General features: G+C 44.2%; 1 protein-coding gene across 1 annotated transcript in view; it reads right to left on the bottom strand.

Moving 5' to 3' along the window:
- The window catches only part of LOC135537362 (scavenger receptor cysteine-rich type 1 protein M130-like), a 78,412-nt gene that overhangs the window by 27,662 nt on the left and 29,987 nt on the right, over positions 1-20,763 (bottom strand). The window contains exons 10-14 of the mRNA XM_064963551.1: positions 2,546-2,575; positions 2,006-2,314; positions 1,274-1,579; positions 870-1,148; positions 91-411 (exon numbers count right to left, since the gene is read on the bottom strand). Coding sequence (XP_064819623.1) covers positions 91-411; positions 870-1,148; positions 1,274-1,579; positions 2,006-2,314; positions 2,546-2,575 — 1,245 coding nt within the window. The remainder of the gene's footprint in view (positions 1-90; positions 412-869; positions 1,149-1,273; positions 1,580-2,005; positions 2,315-2,545; positions 2,576-20,763) is intronic.

Raw genomic sequence — 20,763 nt, 5'->3', positions numbered from 1 at the left:
CACCTTTGATGAGGGGACTGATCATCATCACATAGATCTGTGGGAAATCTGTCAATGACAAAGTTATAAGTCTGGTTCATGTTCAGTTACCTGTGATGGCAAGGGAGAGGAGCTCACTCTCAGAGGAGAAGTTGTGAGAGAAAACATCATTCTCATAAACACAGCTGTAGTTCCCTTGGTGGGAGTCATCTGCAGCAGGGAAGAGGAAGGCAGCAGAGTGATTGACAGCTGGCTGGGTCTGGGTTCTGTTGGAGCCGGTGAACGTGAGGAGGAAGGAGCCTCCTGGGTACTGTGGCTGAGTGGAGCAGGTGATGGTGAAGTTGTAGCCCCTGAACATCTCGGGCCCCTGGTGGCACCTGGAGACCCCTCCCATTGGGTCAGTCAGGAAGATATCAGGCTGGACCAGGAGATCTGTAACAATAAAAGAGAACAAGAAAAACCTCTTCAACTAGTTTCCTATAGATATGACAATAACATCAGCATGTAACAGTGCTAGCCACCCTCCCTCACAGGGCAACATGAGTAGTGGGCCTACAGTCACTGAGACAACATATGTTGATATCAGGCTGAAGCAGGACATCTGGAACAAGAGGAGAGAGAAAGAAAACGTAGCTCCTCAACTACTTTCATCATTTAGATGTGACAATAACATGACATGTTACAGTGGTAGTGGTTAGAGACGTTCACTGAGATGACACTCACATACAAAAGCATTCTGGGATATTTAAGTTGTATATTGATTCCAACTTGACTGAGTGATCTATTTTGCAAAGCAGATTTACAAGCTAAACAGTCATCATGAGAGGTGCAGAGGAAGTTGTATGAATGAAGGAAATCAGTTGAATGTAATTATAATATATTGTTATTACCTGAGCAGATCACTGTGAGTCCAGGAAGGAGATAATAAATTCTGGAACATTCTCTCAGTGAAGGCTCAGATCCAGAACAGATAACTCTAAACCCTCTAGTGGTGTTTCCAGGTGGTACAGAAACAGTGGAGCCACAACCCAGCTGTCTACACACTACTGCAGCTACATCCCTCGGGTCCCAGTCCTCAGCTCCCACAGTCCTCCACTCTCCCTGGTAGTACCACTCTACTCCACCAGCACAGCGACTGCCTCCTCCTACCAGCCTCACATCATCAGGCTCTGAGAAAAGAAAAGAGAGAGACAGTAATCTTACTATTTTCTCACTAAAACACACCTATATTGTCTCTCATATTCTTCACTCCAGATGAGAAACAATGTTGACTGAGTGACAAACTGTTTCTTACCTGAGCAGGTGAGTCCAACAGCATTACCAGGTAGGCAGGTGTTGTTCTCTCTGTCTGAGGTGTCACAGTCCAGGAGAAGGGACTCTTTGCCTTTACACTGGAACTCTTTATCCCAGGTCTGACCCTCACCTTCTCCATAGAGCCCCCCCTGTAGAGTTGCAGGAGCCCCACAGCCAACATCCCTACAGACTACCTCTGCATCCTGCCGGTCAAAGTCAGCTTCACACACTGAGGCCCAGGACTGATTGGACTTCACCTCCACTCTCCCAGAGCAGAGACCAGCTCCATCCACAAGACGCACAGAGTCTGGAGAAAAAGAGTTGGTTGAACATTCAATCAGTTCTGTTGATGACACTGTCAAGGACGAAACACAAATATGTTGGATAAAAGATTGTAGTTTGCTATGTTTGATACTGTAAGAGGTAGAAATGGGTTCTTAGTCACTCAGGATCGGGTTGGGAATAATGCAGGCAGGAGACAGGAATAAGTTCACTTCACTTTATAGAAAATAAACAGCTGGACATCCATCAGGCAGCTTCACTTCAGTACCATCTGAACTACAATGATCTGCCCATGAACATCTCCCATAAACCAATATGACAAACACAAATATAATGTTTAAATACATCTGACATCTCGCCCTCTATTTAAATTAAATTAAAACATAAAACATGATACATGGTAATATTGTATAATGTATAAATAAATCTGTCAATATGACCAGTCTCTTACCTGAACAGGTCACATGACGATAATATCCACCATGACAGACACCAGGTCCTTCTATGATGTTACACCATCTAATAGAAGACTCATCTCTCCTACAACTCCACATCGTGACTCCTCTTCTTCCATCTTCAATCAGAGGTCCTCTAGATACAGATACAGGATTCCCACAGTCCAGCTCTCTACACACAACCTTAACATCTCTCATCATGCTCCACCACCTAGGACATAGACCCAACCACTCTCCTCTGTAGAAGACTTCCACTGTCCCAGAACAGGAAGTGGTCCCATCCACCAGTCTGACTGATTGTTCAGCTGTAAACAGCAGAGAGGAAAACACAGTGGTGAGGACAGATGATGACAGTGATTCTGTTATTCTAACAGCAGTAATGCTTTGTGGTTGACAAGTAATAGTAGTTCCATAAAACACTACTTGTTATTGGGTTGTAGAATGGTTTGTATGGACACATGAATTTCTCCATGTGGGATAATAAAGTTGACTAATATTGAACTGCTATAATCACTGTAGATTTATACTCTACCTACCTGGTGGACTGACGCTTTGAGCCTGGAGATCTGAGGAGAAAGAGAGAGACAGAGGAGAAAGAGAGAGACAGAGGAGAAAGAGAGAGACAGAGGAGAAAGAGAGAGACAGGGGAGAAAGAGAGAGACAGGGGAGAAAGAGAGAGAGAGGAGAAAGAGAGAGACAGGGGAGAAAGAGAGAGACAGAGGAGAAAGAGAGAGACAGAGGAGAAAGAGAGAGACAGGGGAGAAAGAGAGAGACAGGGGAGAAAGAGAGAGACAGAGGAGAAAGAGAGAGCCAGGGGAGAAAGAGAGAGACAGAGGAGAAAGAGACAGAGAGACAGAGAGAAACAAAGGAGAAAGGGAGGAGTCAGAGGAAGAGAGAGACAGAGGTTAAATGAACATCAACATGACCTTTCATGATGTGATGGGGAAGACAGGCTTATCGTTGGTATGGTGCAACAACACCCATGTGTACATACACCATATATACAAAAGTATGTGGACACCCCTTCAAATTAGTGGATTCTATTTCAGCCACACCCCTTCCTGACAGATGTATAAAATCAAGCAAGCAGTTAATGAACTCCCCCTCTTTTCTCCTCTTCTTCTCTCCTCCCCTCTCCACTCCTCGCCCCTCTCCTCCCACCACTACTCTTCTACACTCTCTTCTCCTCTTCTCTTCTTCTCCCCCTCCTCCTCCCCTCTCCTCCCACCTCTACTCTACTCTTCTCCCCCTCTCTTCTCCTCTCCTCTCCTCCCCTCTCCACTCCTTGCCCCTCTCCTCCCCTCTCCTCCCACCTCTACTCTTCTCCACTCTCTTCTCTTCTTCTCCCCCTCCTCTTCACCCCCTCTCTACTCCTCTTCAACCCCTCTCTTCTGCTCTTCTCCCCTTCTCCCACTCCTCCTCCCCTCTCCTCCCACCTCTACTACTCTCCCCTCCCCTCTACTTGTCTCCCTTCTCCCCTCCTCTACTCCTCTTCAACCCCTCTCTTCTCCTCAACTCCCCCCTCAACTCTTCTCCTCAACTCCCCCTCTACTCTTCTCCTCTTATTCCCCCTCTACTCTTCTTCCCCTCTTCTCCCCTCTCTTCTACTCTTCTCCCCATCTCTCTCCATCTCTCTCCTCTCTTCTCCTCTCTTCCCCCCTCTTCTCTCCTCCTCTCTTATCCTCTCTTATCCTCTTCTCCCCAATTCTACCCCTCCCCTCTCCTCTTCTCACCCCTCTGCTCTTCTCCCCCTCTCCATATCTCCTCCTTGCTCCCACTCTCTTCTCCTCTTCTCCCCCTCTCTTCTCCTCCCTCACTTCTCCTCTTCTTCGCCTCCCCTCCCACCTCTGCTTTTCTCCCCCTCTCCTCTCCTCCCCTCACTTCTCTTCTCCTCCTCTCCCCTCTCTTCTCCTTTTCACCCCTCTCCTCTACTCCCACTTTCCTTTTCTCCTCTCTCCTTTTCTCCTCCTCTCCTCTTTCATCCCCACTCGCCTTATCCCCCCTCTCTTCTCCTCCCCCTCTCCTCTCCTCTTCTCCCAGTCTCCCCCCTCCTGTCCTCTTCTTCACCTCCCCTCTCCCTCTCCTCTTCTCCCCATTCTCCCCCTCTCCTCTTCTCCCCTCTCTCCTCTTCTCCCCAATTCTCCCCCTATCCTCTTCTCCCCCTCTCCTCCTCTCCCCCTTCTCCCCCTCTCTCTTCATCTTCTCCCCCTCTACTCTTCTCCCCCTCTCTTCGACTCTTCTTCCCAATTCTACCCCTCCCTCTCATCATCTCACCCCTCTGCTCTTCCCCCCTCTTCTATTCTCCTCCCTACTCCCCTTTTCTTCTCCTCCCTCCCTTCTCCACTTCTTCCCCTCACCTCCCACCTCTACTTTTCTCCCCCTCTCCTCTCCTCCTCTCCCCTCTCTTCTCCTCCTCTTCTCCTCCTCTCCCCTCTCTTCTCCTTTTCTCCCCTCTCCTCTTCTCCCCCTTTCCTCTTCTCCCCTCCCCTCCCCTCTTCTCCTCCCCTCTCCTCTTCTCCCCCTCTCTTCTCCTCCCCTCTCCTCTTCTCCCTCCCTCTCATCTCCTCTTCTCCCCCTCTCCTCTTCTCCCCCTCTCTCCTCCTCCCCTCCCCTTTCCCTCTTCTCCTCTCTTCGTCTCCCAGTCTCTATTCTCCTCTTCACCCCCTTTTCTCCCCCTCTACTCTTCTCCCCCTCTCCTCTCCTCTTCTCCCCCTCTCCTCTTCTGACCCTCTATTCTCCTCTACTCATTTACCAGTCTCTGTTCTCCTACCCCTCCCCTATTCTCCCCCTCGCCTCTCCTTTTCTCCCAGTCTCTCTCATCTTCCCCTCCCTCCTCTCCTCTTCTCTCCCTTTCCTCTTCTCCCCCTCTCTTCTCCTCTTCTCCCCCTCTCCTCTCCTCTTCTCCCAATCTCTCTTCTACCCCTCTCTTCTCCTCTTCTCCCCTTTCTCCTCTCCTCTTCTTCCCCTCCCCTCCCTCCCCTCCACTCTCTCCTCTTCTCCCCCTCATCTCCCCCTCTCCTCTTCTCCCCATCTCTTCTCCTCTTCCCCCCCTCTCCTCTTCTCTTCTCCACCTCTCTTCTCCTTTTCTCCCTCTCTCCTCTTCTCTTCTCCCCTTTCTCCTCTCCTCTTCTTCCCCTCCCCTCCCTCCCCTCCACTCTCCTCTTCTCCCCCTCATCTCCCCCTCTTCTCTTCTCCACCTCTCTTCTCCTCTTCTCCCTCTCTCCTCTTCTCTACTCCCCTTTCTTCTCCCCCTCTCATCTCCTCTTTTGACACTCTATTCTCCTCTTCTCCCTCCCAATCAGACGTGTCTCACCTCAACATGGATCTAGTCCAATCAGACGTGTCTCACCTCACCATGGATCTAGTCCAATCAGATGTGTTCACAATGATATTGATCTAACAGTGACTTTTTTTAATGCAACAGAATAAACACTAAAAAACACATTACATTTGAATAGCTGTAAAAACTTCTCTGTACACTATTCTGATTAGATGCTATTTAATGCTGAGTTTGGACACAGGTTGCTATAGGAATACTAAGACACCTGGACCACATTTTGAGATGTGTAGTAAATCAGTAAATCAGCTGTTACATAAGGTGACAGTTGTAGGACTGTTATACATTGTTGATTATTTATTATTTATACTTTAGTTACAAGTTGGGATTTAAATTGATGTACACTCCATGACGTCTCAGTGAAAATGTATTATATATATTTATTATAAAACTATTTAGAAAACGTCACTCAAATCCTGTCCAAATGTATATAGAGGTATTAGTCTCATTCTACAGTATATAAATGATATTCTTCCATTTTAAACAGCCTAACAGGCTCCACCATCTCTACTGATCTGGTCTGCTTGATGATGAACAAAATGTAGACCACAGCATGATTAATATATGACTACCACATCTCTGTACCCCCTCACACACAATGCATGTTTGGCAGATGCTCTTTTCATTTACAATTGAACCCTTCGCCTACAATTTCTGCGGCCGTGTGAAAATCTGTACCGTCAGATCAGTTTGGCCTGTAAAGTATGGAAAGATGAGATTCAGGAACACGATGATGTTCTCCGATTTGCCCTACGACCCCATAAGCATCGTCTGAGGTCATACAGTCCATCTGCCAACTTCTGTCTGTAGTGTCAGAACCGTTTGGACGACACACTAACATGAACCCACTATGGAAAGGTGAGTCTCTCTTAACACAGACAGGTTGTTTTGATCTAGGACACACTAACATGACCCCACTATGGAACGGTGAGACTCTCTTAACACAGACAGGTTGATTTGATCTAGGACACACTAACATGACCCCACTATGGAAAGGTGAGACTCTCAGAAACACAGACAGGTTGATTTGATCTAGGACACACTAACATGACCCCACTATGGAACGGTGAGTCTCTCAGAAACACAGACAGGTTGTTTTGATCTAGGACGCCCACAAGCTTTACAAGACTCGTCTGAAGGTCTCCTGGTACCAGTTTAACACATTTATGGAATGTGGAGTACAGCAGGTCAGCCACCAGGGGGAGACTCGTGGAGGCCTGGTGTCAGACGGAGTTTACATCACATCAGCTCCAACTGCTGGACGTGCCCGGTCTCCATGGGCTCTCCGGCCAGGACTAATTGGGGCTGATTGGGAGTTGGTGAGTGTCATGACTGTCCTGCTCGGCTCAGGTTACCAATGACCACAATCCCGCAGAGAGATCTCACCCCCACCAGAGGAGAGGGGATCTCAAGGGATAGGAAGACACCTTATGACACCTCACGCCCATTATAAATCTAAGGTAGGAGACCACATTCCTTTTTCCTCTCACTTAGGAGAACTATGTAGACAATTAACATGCAATAAATGGGAAAAGTTAAAGGAAGACGTTATAACGAAAACAGTGTAACTTTAAGAGTTGTGCTAGTATATGCTTGATGTTTATACATTGTACGTTGGATGGAAAATGTCCAAATCAAAGAGAATGTTTTGGTAAATATGAAATATGAAGTTAGTTGTCTAAAATTGGATTTGAGTAAAATCTAGACCTTGCCTCGTAACTTGGTACGCCCAGAGAATTGCCCTAAAGGCGGAAGACGCCCACTTCCGACACGAGGGTATAAGACCTGTGAGTGAAGAATTAACATATCAGACTAAGTGACCCGAGCTGCAGCCGAGGTCTGAGTAGTCAACAAAATGCAACATGAAGTTGAAGACAAAAGAACCCTTTTCTACCCATGCTACGGATGAGAAGCTACGTCTAAGTGGATGAATTCAAGCCACCCGGTCTCCCCTCCCCAGTGAATCGTGTATCTACACTCATTTGATTCCTACGCTGTGAGCCCTGAGCTACAGGGCTGGCTGTCCTCAGAAGACCCCTTTCAGAACACGGGTGACCACTAAGCCAAAATGACACTGACATCGTGAGGACAACCAGAGAGTTGTACTAGAGAAGTGCTCCATCCAAGAAGCTGAAACCCCATCAGACACCTTCAAACCAAATTACATCATTATATTCTGACCCATAAGAGTGGCAGTTCGGGGCAAGGTTAGGGTTAAAATAAGCATAGCTGACAAATGCACCCAAATGTATATTTCTCTTGAGTACTTTCTCTTTCTCTCTCTCTCTTTGAAACACGTCATAGGGTGTTGGCCCGTTATATTAAGTTCTAATCAATAGCCAAGACCTTGTCATTGTGTATGTGCATGTTTTATTATCATTTTAGCTTGCTAGTAAATAACTAATCAACTAAAATTGGTACAGACTCATTGGTGAGACCCGGGTTTGTGCAGATTCCGCATTATGCGACGTTCACAATGAGACTGTAGAGGAAATTGATTGTTCAGCGACTGTTGTAAAATCGATATTCTGATATTCTTTGAGTTCATTTGGGAAATAGAAACTCAATAAAACCAATTGTCCCATGGTGCCCCAGGAGAATCAGTTAATCATTTCCTGATTAATTTAATCACACAATTATAAACCGTTAATCTTTCGATGAGCAGCAGTCGCCACATTAACCGATACAACGTCACGACATATTGGTTAGGTGTCATACTGAGACTGGTTATCTCAGCGCTGTCAGTAACCTCTGGTGAAGAATCGGTCTCAGTATGGTATCTAACCAGTCTCAGTATGGTATCGAACCAGTCTCAGTATGGTATCTAACCAGTCTCAGTATGGTATCTAACCAGTCTCAGTATGGTATCTAACCAGTCTCAGTATGGTATCTAACCAGTCTCAGTATGGTATCTAACCAGTCTCAGTATGATATCTAACCAGTCTCAGTATGGTATCTAACCAGTCTCAGTATGGTATCTAACCAGTCTCAGTATGGTATCTAACCAGTCTCAGTATGATATCTAACCAGTCTCAGTATGGTATCTAACCAGTCTCAGTATGGTATCTAACCAGTCTCAGTATGGTATCTAACCAGTCTCAGTATGGTATCTAACCAGTCTCAGTATGGTATCTAACCAGTCTCAGTATGGTATCTAACCAGTCTCAGTATGGTATCTAACCAGTCTCAGTATGGTATCTAACCAGTCTCAGTATGGTATCTAACCAGTCTCAGTATGGTATCTAACCAGTCTCAGTATGGTATCTAACCAGTCTCAGTATGGTATCTAACCAGTCTCAGTATGGTATCTAACCAGTCTCAGTATGGTATCTAACCAGTCTCAGTATGGTATCTAACCAGTCTCAGTATGATATCTAACCAGTCTCAGTATGGTATCTAACCAGTCTCAGTATGGTATCTAACCAGTCTCAGTATGGTATCTAACCAGTCTCAGTATGGTATCTAACCAGTCTCAGTATGGTATCTAACCAGTCTCAGTATGGTATCTAACCAGTCTCAGTATGGTATCTAACCAGTCTCAGTATGGTATCTAACCAGTCTCAGTATGGTATCTAACCAGTCTCAGTATGGTATCTAACCAGTCTCAGTATGGTATCTAACCAGTCTCAGTATGGTATCTAACCAGTCTCAGTATGGTATCTAACCAGTCTCAGTATGGTATCTAACCAGTCTCAGTATGGTATCTAACCAGTCTCAGTATGATATCTAACCAGTCTCAGTATGGTATCTAACCAGTCTCAGTATGGTATCTAACCAGTCTCAGTATGGTATCTAACCAGTCTCAGTATGATATCTAACCAGTCTCAGTATGGTATCTAACCAGTCTCAGTATGGTATCTAACCAGTCTCAGTATGATATCTAACCAGTCTCAGTATGGTATCTAACCAGTCTCAGTATGATATATAACCAGTCTCAGTATGGTATCTAACCAGTCTCAGTATGGTATCTAACCAGTTTCAGTATGATATCTAACCAGTCTCAGTATGATATCTAACCAGTCTCAGTATGGTATCTAACCAGTCTCAGTATGGTATCTAACCAGTCTCAGTATGATATCTAACCAGTCTCAGTATGGTATCTAACCAGTCTCAGTATGATATCGAACCAGTCTCAGTATGGTATCTAACCAGTCTCAGTATGGTATCTAACCAGTCTCAGTATGATATCTAACCAGTCTCAGTATGATATCTAACCAGTCTCAGTATGATATCTAACCAGTCTCAGTATGGTATCTAACCAGTCTCAGTATGATATCTAACCAGTCTCAGTATGATATCTAACCAGTCTCAGTATGATATCTAACCAGTCTCAGTATGGTATCTAACCAGTCTCAGTATGGTATCTAACCAGTCTCAGTATGGTATCTAACCAGTCTCAGTATGGTATCTAACCAGTCTCAGTATGATATCTAACCAGTCTCAGTATGGTATCTAACCAGTCTCAGTATGGTATCTAACCAGTCTCAGTATGGTATCAAACCAGTCTCAGTATGATATCTAACCAGTCTCAGTATGATATCTAACCAGTCTCAGTATGGTATCTAACCAGTCTCAGTATGATATATAACCAGTCTCGGTATGGTATCTAACCAGTCTCGGTATGGTATCTAACCAGTCTCGGTATGATATCTAACCAGTCTCGGTATGATATCTAACCAGTCTCAGTATGATATCTAACCAGTCTCAGTATGGTATCTAACCAGTCTCAGTATGATATCTAACCAGTCTCAGTATGATATCTAACCAGTCTCAGTATGATATCTAACCAGTCTCAGTATGGTATCTAACCAGTCTCAGTATGGTATCTAACCAGTCTCAGTATGATATCTAACCAGTCTCAGTATGATATCTAACCAGTCTCAGTATGATATCTAACCAGTCTCAGTATGGTATCTAACCAGTCTCAGTATGGTATCTAACCAGTCTCAGTATGGTATCTAACCAGTCTCAGTATGATATCTAACCAGTCTCAGTATGATATCTAACCAGTCTCAGTATGGTATCTAACCAGTCTCAGTATGATATCTAACCAGTCTCAGTATGATATCTAACCAGTCTCAGTATGGTATCTAACAAGTCTCAGTATGGTATCTAACCAGTCTCAGTATGATATCTAACCAGTCTCAGTATGATATCTAACCAGTCTCAGTATGGTATCTAACCAGTCTCAGTATGATATCTAACCAGTCTCAGTATGGTATCTAACCAGTCTCAGTATGGTATCTAACCAGTCTCAGTATGGTATCTAACCAGTCTCAATATGATATCTAACCAGTCTCAGTATGATATCTAACCAGTCTCAGTATGATATCTAACCAGTCTCAGTATGGTATCTAACCAGTCTCAGTATGGTATCTAACCAGTCTCAGTATGGTATCTAACCAGTCTCAGTATGGTATCTAACCAGTCTCAGTATGGTATCTAACCAGTCTCAGTATGGTATCTAACCAGTCTCAGTATGATATCTAACCAGTCTCAGTATGGTATCTAACCAGTCTCAGTATGATATCTAACCAGTCTCAGTATGATATCTAACCAGTCTCAGTATGGTATCTAACCAGTCTCAGTATGGTATCTAACCAGTCTCAGTATGATATCTAACCAGTCTCAGTATGGTATCTAACCAGTCTCAGTATGGTATCTAACCAGTCTCAGTATGATATCTAACCAGTCTCAGTATGATATCTAACCAGTCTCAGTATGATATCTAACCAGCCTCAGTATGGTATCTAACCAGTCTCAGTATGGTATCTAACCAGTCTCAGTATGATATCTAACCAGTCTCAGTATGGTATCTAACCAGTCTCAGTATGGTATCTAACCAGTCTCAGTATGGTATCTAACCAGTCTCAGTATGGTATCTAACCAGTCTCAGTATGGTATCTAACCAGTCTCAGTATGATATCTAACCAGTCTCAGTATGATATCTAACCAGTCTCAGTATGGTATCTAACCAGTCTCAGTATGATATCTAACCAGTCTCAGTATGGTATCTAACCAGTCTCAGTATGATATCTAACCAGTCTCAGTATGATATCTAACCAGTCTCAGTATGGTATCTAACCAGTCTCAGTATGATATCTAACCAGTCTCAGTATGATATCTAACCAGTCTCAGTATGATATCTAACCAGTCTCAGTATGATATCTAACCAGTCTCAGTATGGTATCTAACCAGTCTCAGTATGGTATCTAACCAGTCTCAGTATGGTATCTAACCAGTCTCAGTATGGTATCTAACCAGTCTCAGTATGATATCTAACCAGTCTCAGTATGGTATCTAACCAGTCTCAGTATGGTATCTAACCAGTCTCAGTATGGTATCTAACCAGTCTCAGTATGATATCTAACCAGTCTCAGTATGATATCTAACCAGTCTCAGTATGGTATCTAACCAGTCTCAGTATGGTATCTAACCAGTCTCAGTATGGTATCTAACCAGTCTCAGTATGGTATCTAACCAGTCTCAGTATGGTATCTAACCAGTCTCAGTATGATATCTAACCAGTCTCAGTATGGTATCTAACCAGTCTCAGTATGGTATCTAACCAGTCTCAGTATGATATCTAACCAGTCTCAGTATGGTATCTAACCAGTCTCAGTATGGTATCTAACCAGTCTCAGTATGGTATCTAACCAGTCTCAGTATGGTATCTAACCAGTCTCAGTATGGTATCTAACCAGTCTCAGTATGGTATCTAACCAGTCTCAGTATGGTATCTAACCAGTCTCAGTATGGTATCTAACCAGTCTCAGTATGGTATCTAACCAGTCTCAGTATGGTATCTAACCAGTCTCAGTATGGTATCTAACCAGTCTCAGTATGATATCTAACCAGTCTCAGTATGGTATCTAACCAGTCTCAGTATGGTATCTAACCAGTCTCAGTATGGTATCTAACCAGTCTCAGTATGGTATCTAACCAGTCTCAGTATGGTATCTAACCAGTCTCAGTATGGTATCTAACCAGTCTCAGTATGATATCTAACCAGTCTCAGTATGGTATCTAACCAGTCTCAGTATGGTATCTAACCAGTCTCAGTATGGTATCTAACCAGTCTCAGTATGATATCTAACCAGTCTCAGTATGATATCTAACCAGTCTCAGTATGGTATCTAACCAGTCTCAGTATGGTATCTAACCAGTCTCAGTATGATATCTAACCAGTCTCAGTATGGTATCTAACCAGTCTCAGTATGGTATCTAACCAGTCTCAGTATGATATCTAACCAGTCTCAGTATGGTATCTAACCAGTCTCAGTATGATATCTAACCAGTCTCAGTATGATATCTAACCAGTCTCAGTATGATATCTAACCAGTCTCAGTATGATATCTAACCAGTCTCAGTATGGTATCTAACCAGTCTCAGTATGGTATCTAACCAGTCTCAGTATGGTATCTAACCAGTCTCAGTATGATATCTAACCAGTCTCAGTATGATATCTAACCAGTCTCAGTATGGTATCTAACCAGTCTCAGTATGGTATCTAACCAGTCTCAGTATGGTATCTAACCAGTCTCAGTATGGTATCTAACCAGTCTCAGTATGATATCTAACCAGTCTCAGTATGATATCTAACCAGTCTCAGTATGATATCTAACCAGTCTCAGTATGGTATCTAACCAGTCTCAGTATGGTATCTAACCAGTCTCAGTATGATATCTAACCAGTCTCAGTATGGTATCTAACCAGTCTCAGTATGGTATCTAACCAGTCTCAGTATGGTATCTAACCAGTCTCAGTATGGTATCTAACCAGTCTCAGTATGGTATCTAACCAGTCTCAGTATGGTATCTAACCAGTCTCAGTATGGTATCTAACCAGTCTCAGTATGGTATCTAACCAGTCTCAGTATGGTATCTAACCAGTCTCAGTATGGTATCTAACCAGTCTCAGTATGGTATCTAACCAGTCTCAGTATGGTATCTAACCAGTCTCAGTATGATATCTAACCAGTCTCAGTATGGTATCTAACCAGTCTCAGTATGATATCTAACCAGTCTCAGTATGGTATCTAACCAGTCTCAGTATGATATCTAACCAGTCTCAGTATGGTATCTAACCAGTCTCAGTATGGTATCTAACCAGTCTCAGTATGGTATCTAACCAGTCTCAGTATGATATCTAACCAGTCTCAGTATGATATCTAACCAGTCTCAGTATGGTATCTAACCAGTCTCAGTATGGTATCTAACCAGTCTCAGTATGGTATCTAACCAGTCTCAGTATGGTATCTAACCAGTCTCAGTATGGTATCTAACCAGTCTCAGTATGGTATCTAACCAGTCTCAGTATGGTATCTAACCAGTCTCAGTGTGGTATCTAACCAGTCTCAGTATGGTATCTAACCAGTCTCAGTATGGTATCTAACCAGTCTCAGTATGGTATCTAACCAGTCTCAGTATGGTATCTAACCAGTCTCAGTATGGTATCTAACCAGTCTCAGTATGATATCTAACCAGTCTCAGTATGGTATCTAACCAGTCTCAGTATGGTATCTAACCAGTCTCAGTATGATATCTAACCAGTCTCAGTATGACATCTAACCAGTCTCAGTATGGTATCTAACCAGTCTCAGTATGGTATCTAACCAGTCTCAGTATGGTATCTAACCAGTCTCAGTATGGTATCTAACCAGTCTCAGTATGGTATCTAACCAGTCTCAGTATGATATCTAACCAGTCTCAGTATGGTATCTAACCAGTCTCAGTATGGTATCTAACCAGTCTCAGTATGGTATCTAACCAGTCTCAGTATGGTATCTAACCAGTCTCAGTATGGTATCTAACCAGTCTCAGTATGGTATCTAACCAGTCTCAGTATGGTATCTAACCAGTCTCAGTATGGTATCTAACCAGTCTCAGTATGGTATCTAACCAGTCTCAGTATGATATCTAACCAGTCTCAGTATGGTATCTAACCAGTCTCAGTATGGTATCTAACCAGTCTCAGTATGATATCTAACCAGTCTCAGTATGGTATCTAACCAGTCTCAGTATGGTATCTAACCAGTCTCAGTATGATATCTAACCAGTCTCAGTATGGTATCTAACCAGTCTCAGTATGATATCGATTGGATATCATTGTCTCATTCAATTTACGACATCAATTATTCAGCTATACTACCTTTCCAGGTTGTTTATTGGCATAATGCACAAACTAATGTGTTCTAACCAATGAGACATCGTTAAACTTTTCCACGTTAACTTAGAGATAGCAACTCTTTCAGGTGAATTAAAATAAAAATTCCCAAATAGCCGATACAGGTTCGATATATCATTAAAATCAATTGAATCAATGAAATCTGCTTTGGCGAGTTCAGTAATAACCAACTCACGTTACTGACCCAGTCTTGATGATTCATTGACGTTTACAAACTGAGTTAAATCGTGTTTGCAGCCTCCAACTCAAACATCCAAACGTTACGAAAATTGAAATAACTGATAATCATAACAATGAGCAACCCATCAGATGGGTTTCCACCCATTTCCCCTCTCATCAGTGGACCTTCACCCACGGAAAGATTGATCGCTGACCTCAGCAACGATGCAAATCCTAACTATGCCGAGGGGCTGAAAATGTTAGATTTCGATGCCATAAGCGAGAAAAATGCAGACATTGCAACAGACGCTCTCCAAAATAAACCATCAGATGGAGGCCTTGTGAAGGTTCTCTCCAGTTTAGCCCTCAACTATGCCCACCAGCAGAGATGGACAGTGCCCCAGCACCTCAGTGCCCAGCAGAGGCACCAGCAGGAAGCTGGGTAGTTCAAGGCACAGATGGAGAGAACCAGGGAGTTGGCATCGTAAGCCAGAAAAGATAAGCTACTGCTAGCCGAGGAACTGTGTGTGAGAACAGATCAATTGGAAGGTCTGGCTAACACTTAAAACGAAGAACGCAAACAAACTCTTGACGAAGTCCGAATTCTAAAGGAACAACTCATGTTAGCCAAAACGAAATACGATGAAGTCCACGCAAAACTAGATGAATCTGACGAGCTAGCTAGAAACCGGGGCGAGCAACTTGATTCCCTGCAAATGGTTGTGAATGAAACCACTCAAAACAATAACATTCTATTCCAAAAGCTGCAGACCAAAGACGATCAGTTAATGAACACAGTGACCAAGTTGGATGAAAAAACAGCAGAACACATTGATGTCGCTGATTTAATGATGGATGAGAAAGACCAGGTGAGAAAGTTGGAAAATGTGACCTATAAACAAAGGGAGGACATCTCATCACTGGATCTCTCACTACACACTGGAGACCTCTCCCGGCAAACCATTACAGATAAGTACGAGGCCGAGTGGAGCAAGTGTGCCACCTACGTCTCTGAAATAAACACCCTCAACTCCCAGGTGGACTCTGCCATGCAGCAGAACACCACCCTTAGGTGTCATCTGGAGGAACTCCAGAACAATCACACACTATCACGGGACAACCAAACCAAGTAACGTAGCTCAGAGAACAAGGATGCATTCCTTCGTTCTCTGAGCTAGGTTGTTTGGTTGACAGGAGATTGCAGCCTCTATCTCTTGGCCAGTCGGTCCACAGTGACATGGGACTTCCTCGCCAACACAACCGCAGTTTGACTTTTCCTCTTGACCTTTCGGCCCACAATTTCTCATAGGAGGTTGCAGATGCTCCCTGCGCACTCGGCGGGGATCGCCTTGACAAAATCATCAAAAACCTCCGCCTCTTTGACCACTTTACAGGAAAGCCAAACAACACTGAGACATTCCTAGCAGACAGAGGATGCCTTGGAAGGCTACCCAAATACTATGAATGCTGACGGGCTCTACCTATTGAAGCGAACGTCCAACAGACACGTGACAAGGTTCATCCGCCTACAAGAGCAACACGTGCAAAACCACTACGCTAAACTGGCCACGGTTTTGAAAATAGAATTCAGTGGTTCTGCGACTCGCAAACACGACAGCTCATTGGCTAACACTATCAAAAAAGCTTGATACCTAACCCTCACAAAGGGTCAGGACACAAGGGTAACAAGCACAATAAGGGCAACAAAGTGTTCAACAACGATCTAAACGCTAACCGAAACGATATAGACGCTCTGATAAGAGACGTACTGCATCGTAAGAAAAAAGGATAAGTCATCATTGGAAACCAAGTCCGCCGAAACTCATGCAATTGGAGAGGACGTCAACATTTCCATTATCCCCTTCCCCACTCCAATCCCTGTCCAGGAACAGGTCTTGTCTACAGACATTGATACGGATGTAGATGCACAAGATAAGCAGCTTTGCAACAGATGATTCCTCTCCCATTCCGATAGATGACCCACTGGGTCACGTAGGTAACTTATCTGTCTTGGAAATCGACACAGATTACAAACTGCTCGGTACTCCCAACCCACTTCATTTTGTTGGGGATATGACGAGAAAAACCAACTCGAACAGTACTGGAGGACTGTGAGGCCTGTCACACTCTAATAGATTCAGGTTCGACAATTTCCCTCATATCCGAAACCTTGCTGAACTAAAAGGGGCAGTGGACCCAACAAAACGTTGGTTGAAAATGAAATGTTGCGACACGAAGCTTCGATGTTTCACCCAAGCGACCTCGCCCCTAACCAAGCGTCTCCTACTTAAACTCAACTTCGAAAGCGTGTCAGTGATCCACCCCATGTACATGACCAGCATCGGCATCGAACGGATGCTTATTGGGATGGATTTCATTGACCGTTTGGTACCACTTATGGATTGGAAAACCAACCAAATCTTGTCACAAATACCTATGCCAACTCTGTTGACTTCATCTCATTCTTCCAAGACTACCTGCCTACCTACATTGCGCAACGACGTGGGTTCGACGTCAGCATCTGTCGCAAACCCGGTGAACTTGGCCATGAGTCCGCCATTGGTGGCAAATGACAAGGTGAGTTCAACTCGGAACTTAACCGAACATGAGATTTTCCTGTGTGGCTTGGGTGATTCACCAGCCGACACTTACCGATCTCCTCTGATCGGGGGCGTGTGCCTAAACGGCACTATGGTCGAAGTTGCCAGACTGGAAACCTGGTCAGAAAAATCTGCAATCAGTTTGGAAATCATCAACGCAATTTCAAAAACGGCTAACTGCCGCTAACTCTTGTGGCAAAAACGTTTACATTTCCACTGGGAACGACTCCGCAGACGACACTCACCGCTATAGGGGTGTTATCAATCCGCATTGGAACCAAGGAAGTATCTCACTACCTACTGGTTGTCCGCGGACCTCCCCGTACAGTCTATGTGGGAGTGGACATTCTGGTAAGATTGGGTGTTAAACTCGATACCATACGCCAAGTTCTTTGGTCTGTGGCACAGCCAAACCAACATGCCTTGTCTTTCGACCCGGTGCGAATGGCATCACTGCAGAGTACACACGCAGTGTGTATGTCCGCCTAGATGCAGAGAATGTGTTTGCCAGCTGGCTGAGAGGTCCCACGTAGAGCAGGCTGGCTGACAGGGCCCACGTAGAGCAGGCTGGCTGAGAGGGTCCAAGTGGAGACAGATGACTGACAGGGCCCACGTAGAGCAGGCTGGCTGAGAGGGTCCAAGTGGAGACAGATGACTGAGAGGACCCAAGTAGAACAGGCTGGCTGAGAGGGCCCTAGTGGAGCCTGGTGGCTGAGAGGGCCCTAGTGGAGCCTGGTGGCTGAGAGGGCCCTAGTGGAGCCACGTGGCTGAGAGGGCCCTAGTGGAGCCTGGTGGCTGAGAGGGCCCTAGGGAGCTACGTGGCTGAGAGGGCCCTAGTGGAGCCTGGTGGCTGAGAGGGCCCTAGTGGAGCCTGGTGGCTGAGAGGGCCCTAGTGGAGCCTGGTGGCTGAGAGGGCCCTAGTGGAGCCTGGTGGCTGAGAGGGCCCTAGTGGAGCCTGGTGGCTGAGAGGGCCCTAGTGGAGCCTGGTGGCTGAGAGGGCCCTCGTGGAGCCTGGTGGCTGAGAGGGCCCTCGTGGAGCCTGGTGGCTGAGAGGGCCCTAGTGGAAACAGCTTGCTGAGAGGGTCTATGGTGGCAAAATTATGTTTATGTTTATCTGTTATGTTTATCTAGTGTATCTATGCATTTAATTAAAGTCTGTAATGTTTATCCAGTGTATCTATGTATTTAACTAAAGACTGTAATGTTTATCTAGTGTATCTATGTATTTAACTAAAGTCACATGACGTTCTGATGAGACTTGCTCCCTCTGCTAGAACACTTCTCCTTTGTCTACATGACTGACTCATGGTTCTGGACTGAGAGCCAAATGCTGTTTCTCCATATCCTGTTATTTAGCAGTAGACTGAACTAAGCTGTGAGAGACGAGCAGGACAAATGGTTGTGGTTCCTTTGAGAAACAGTGTTGAGACATTGAGCACTGAGAAATGGTGTGACATTTCTCAACAAGACCTCACCACAACATTCACAATGTGGAAAGGTGGACGTCTCTCTGCAGAGGAGTTTGTATATGATTTAATACATTTGCTTTCTTATGTTTCTGTTTTCTCAATTGTTCAGTTCCATAGGTCAGGGGTCAAGCTGAGCTGAGCCAATAGTGGAAGAGGTTACTGGTTACGATGACATCACTACTGGTTATGATGACATCACTACTGGTTATGATGATCAAATGTCATATTATATATATACAGTGTTGTAACGATGTGCAAATGGTTAAAGTACAAAAGGGAAAATAAATAAACAAATATGGGCTGTATTACAATGGTGTTTGTTCTTCACTGGTTGACCTTTTCTTGTTGCAACAGGTCACAAATATTGCTGGCTATGCTCACTGAGTCTGTACGTAGTCAAAGCTTTCCTTAAGTTTGGGTCAGTCACAGTGGTCAGGTATTCTGCCACTGTGTACTCTCTGTTTAGGGCCAAATAGAATTCTTGTTTGCTCTGGTTTTTTTTGTTAATTCTTTCCAATGTGTCAAGTAATTTTATTTTTGTTTTCTCATGATTTGGTTGGGTCTAATTGTGTTGCTGTCCAGTTCTCTCTCTCTTCCTGACATATAGAATCAGGCCTGTTGATCTTGACTCAGGTCACAGACATCTCGGTTCCCCCTGATCTAACATAATCCCAATATAATATACAATATATACTCTCCTTCATTTACATAGAGACAGATACAATCAATTATTGACACACTGAATATACAACAGTCAGATGCATGACACCATCATCAATGTTCCCTCTAACTTTTTCCGTCACTGAGCAGATTTCAGGTCTTCCAGTGTGTGTTTACTGTGAACACAGAGGCTGTACCCCCTTTAAGTTACCGTTAACAGTGGACAAGTGGGCTACTATGGCTATTTGATCATAATGTAGATCTACCATAGTGACCTACCATCAAAAACTATGGGGAAAATACATCCCATAACATTTGAACATGGAAACAGCTGTTCTATCATTCAGTCTACAGTAGCAGCCAATGTGTGGTGTTCAACGTAGACCTACATTCTATGAGACTTTTGAAAGAAACATGCAGAGCTTGACAGTAACCTGTTTATCCACTTATAAATGCAATAGGATCCTACTCCTACAGCTGTAAACACAATCCAGTTCAAAGTAACTGGAACAGATCCATATATGGCAATGCTCTATTTGCATGTAGTCCTACTGCAGCTCTGATTGGTTCTGCCGCACCAGTCTGTGTCAAGTACAGGATGAGTCGTGTCAATGCAATAGAATCCTACTCTGATGCGTTCTGCCTACAACATCTCTTACATAGTTGGTTTAGTTTTGGTTTGTTGCAGTGAAAGTGGATAATATTCCATTGATCACATTTACCAGAGTAAAGGGACACGTTGATGGTGTTAATAGGAGACACTCTAGAACAGTGGTGGTGTTAACAGGGGAAACTCTAGAACACTGATGGTGTTAACAGGGGAAACTCTAGAACAGTGGTGGTGTTAACAGGGGAAACTCTAGAACACTGATGGTGTTAACAGGGGAAACTCTAGAACAGTGGTGGTGTTAACAGGGGAAACTCTAGAACACTGATGGTGTTAACAGGGGAAACTCTAGAACACTGATGGTGTTAACAGGGAAAACTCTAGAACAGTGGTGGTGTTAACAGGGGAAACTCTAGAACACTGATGGTGTTAACAGGGAAAACTGTAGAACAGTGGTGGTGTTAACAGGGGAAACTCTAGAACACTGATGGTGTTAACAGGGAAAACTCTACAACAGTGATATGTTAACAGGGAAAACTCTACAACAGAGATCTAAAGCAAAGTTTTTTGGGATTGATTGACAATTAATAACTGTGGCAGTAAATGCTACAAAAACCACCTTCTCCACAATAAGTGCATCCAGATCACTTGATTGACGTATAACATTTACAACAGTTTGTGGTTCATCCACCTCCATCTCTTCTTCAGAACTGTGGCCTCTTTTCCCTTCAACTCT

This window comes from Oncorhynchus masou, unplaced genomic scaffold (assembly GCF_036934945.1).
Source record: "Oncorhynchus masou masou isolate Uvic2021 unplaced genomic scaffold, UVic_Omas_1.1 unplaced_scaffold_756, whole genome shotgun sequence".
NCBI classification, from domain to species: domain Eukaryota; kingdom Metazoa; phylum Chordata; class Actinopteri; order Salmoniformes; family Salmonidae; genus Oncorhynchus; species Oncorhynchus masou.
Note: the sequence above shows the minus strand (reverse complement) of the source record. Positions and strands in the feature narration are given on the sequence as shown.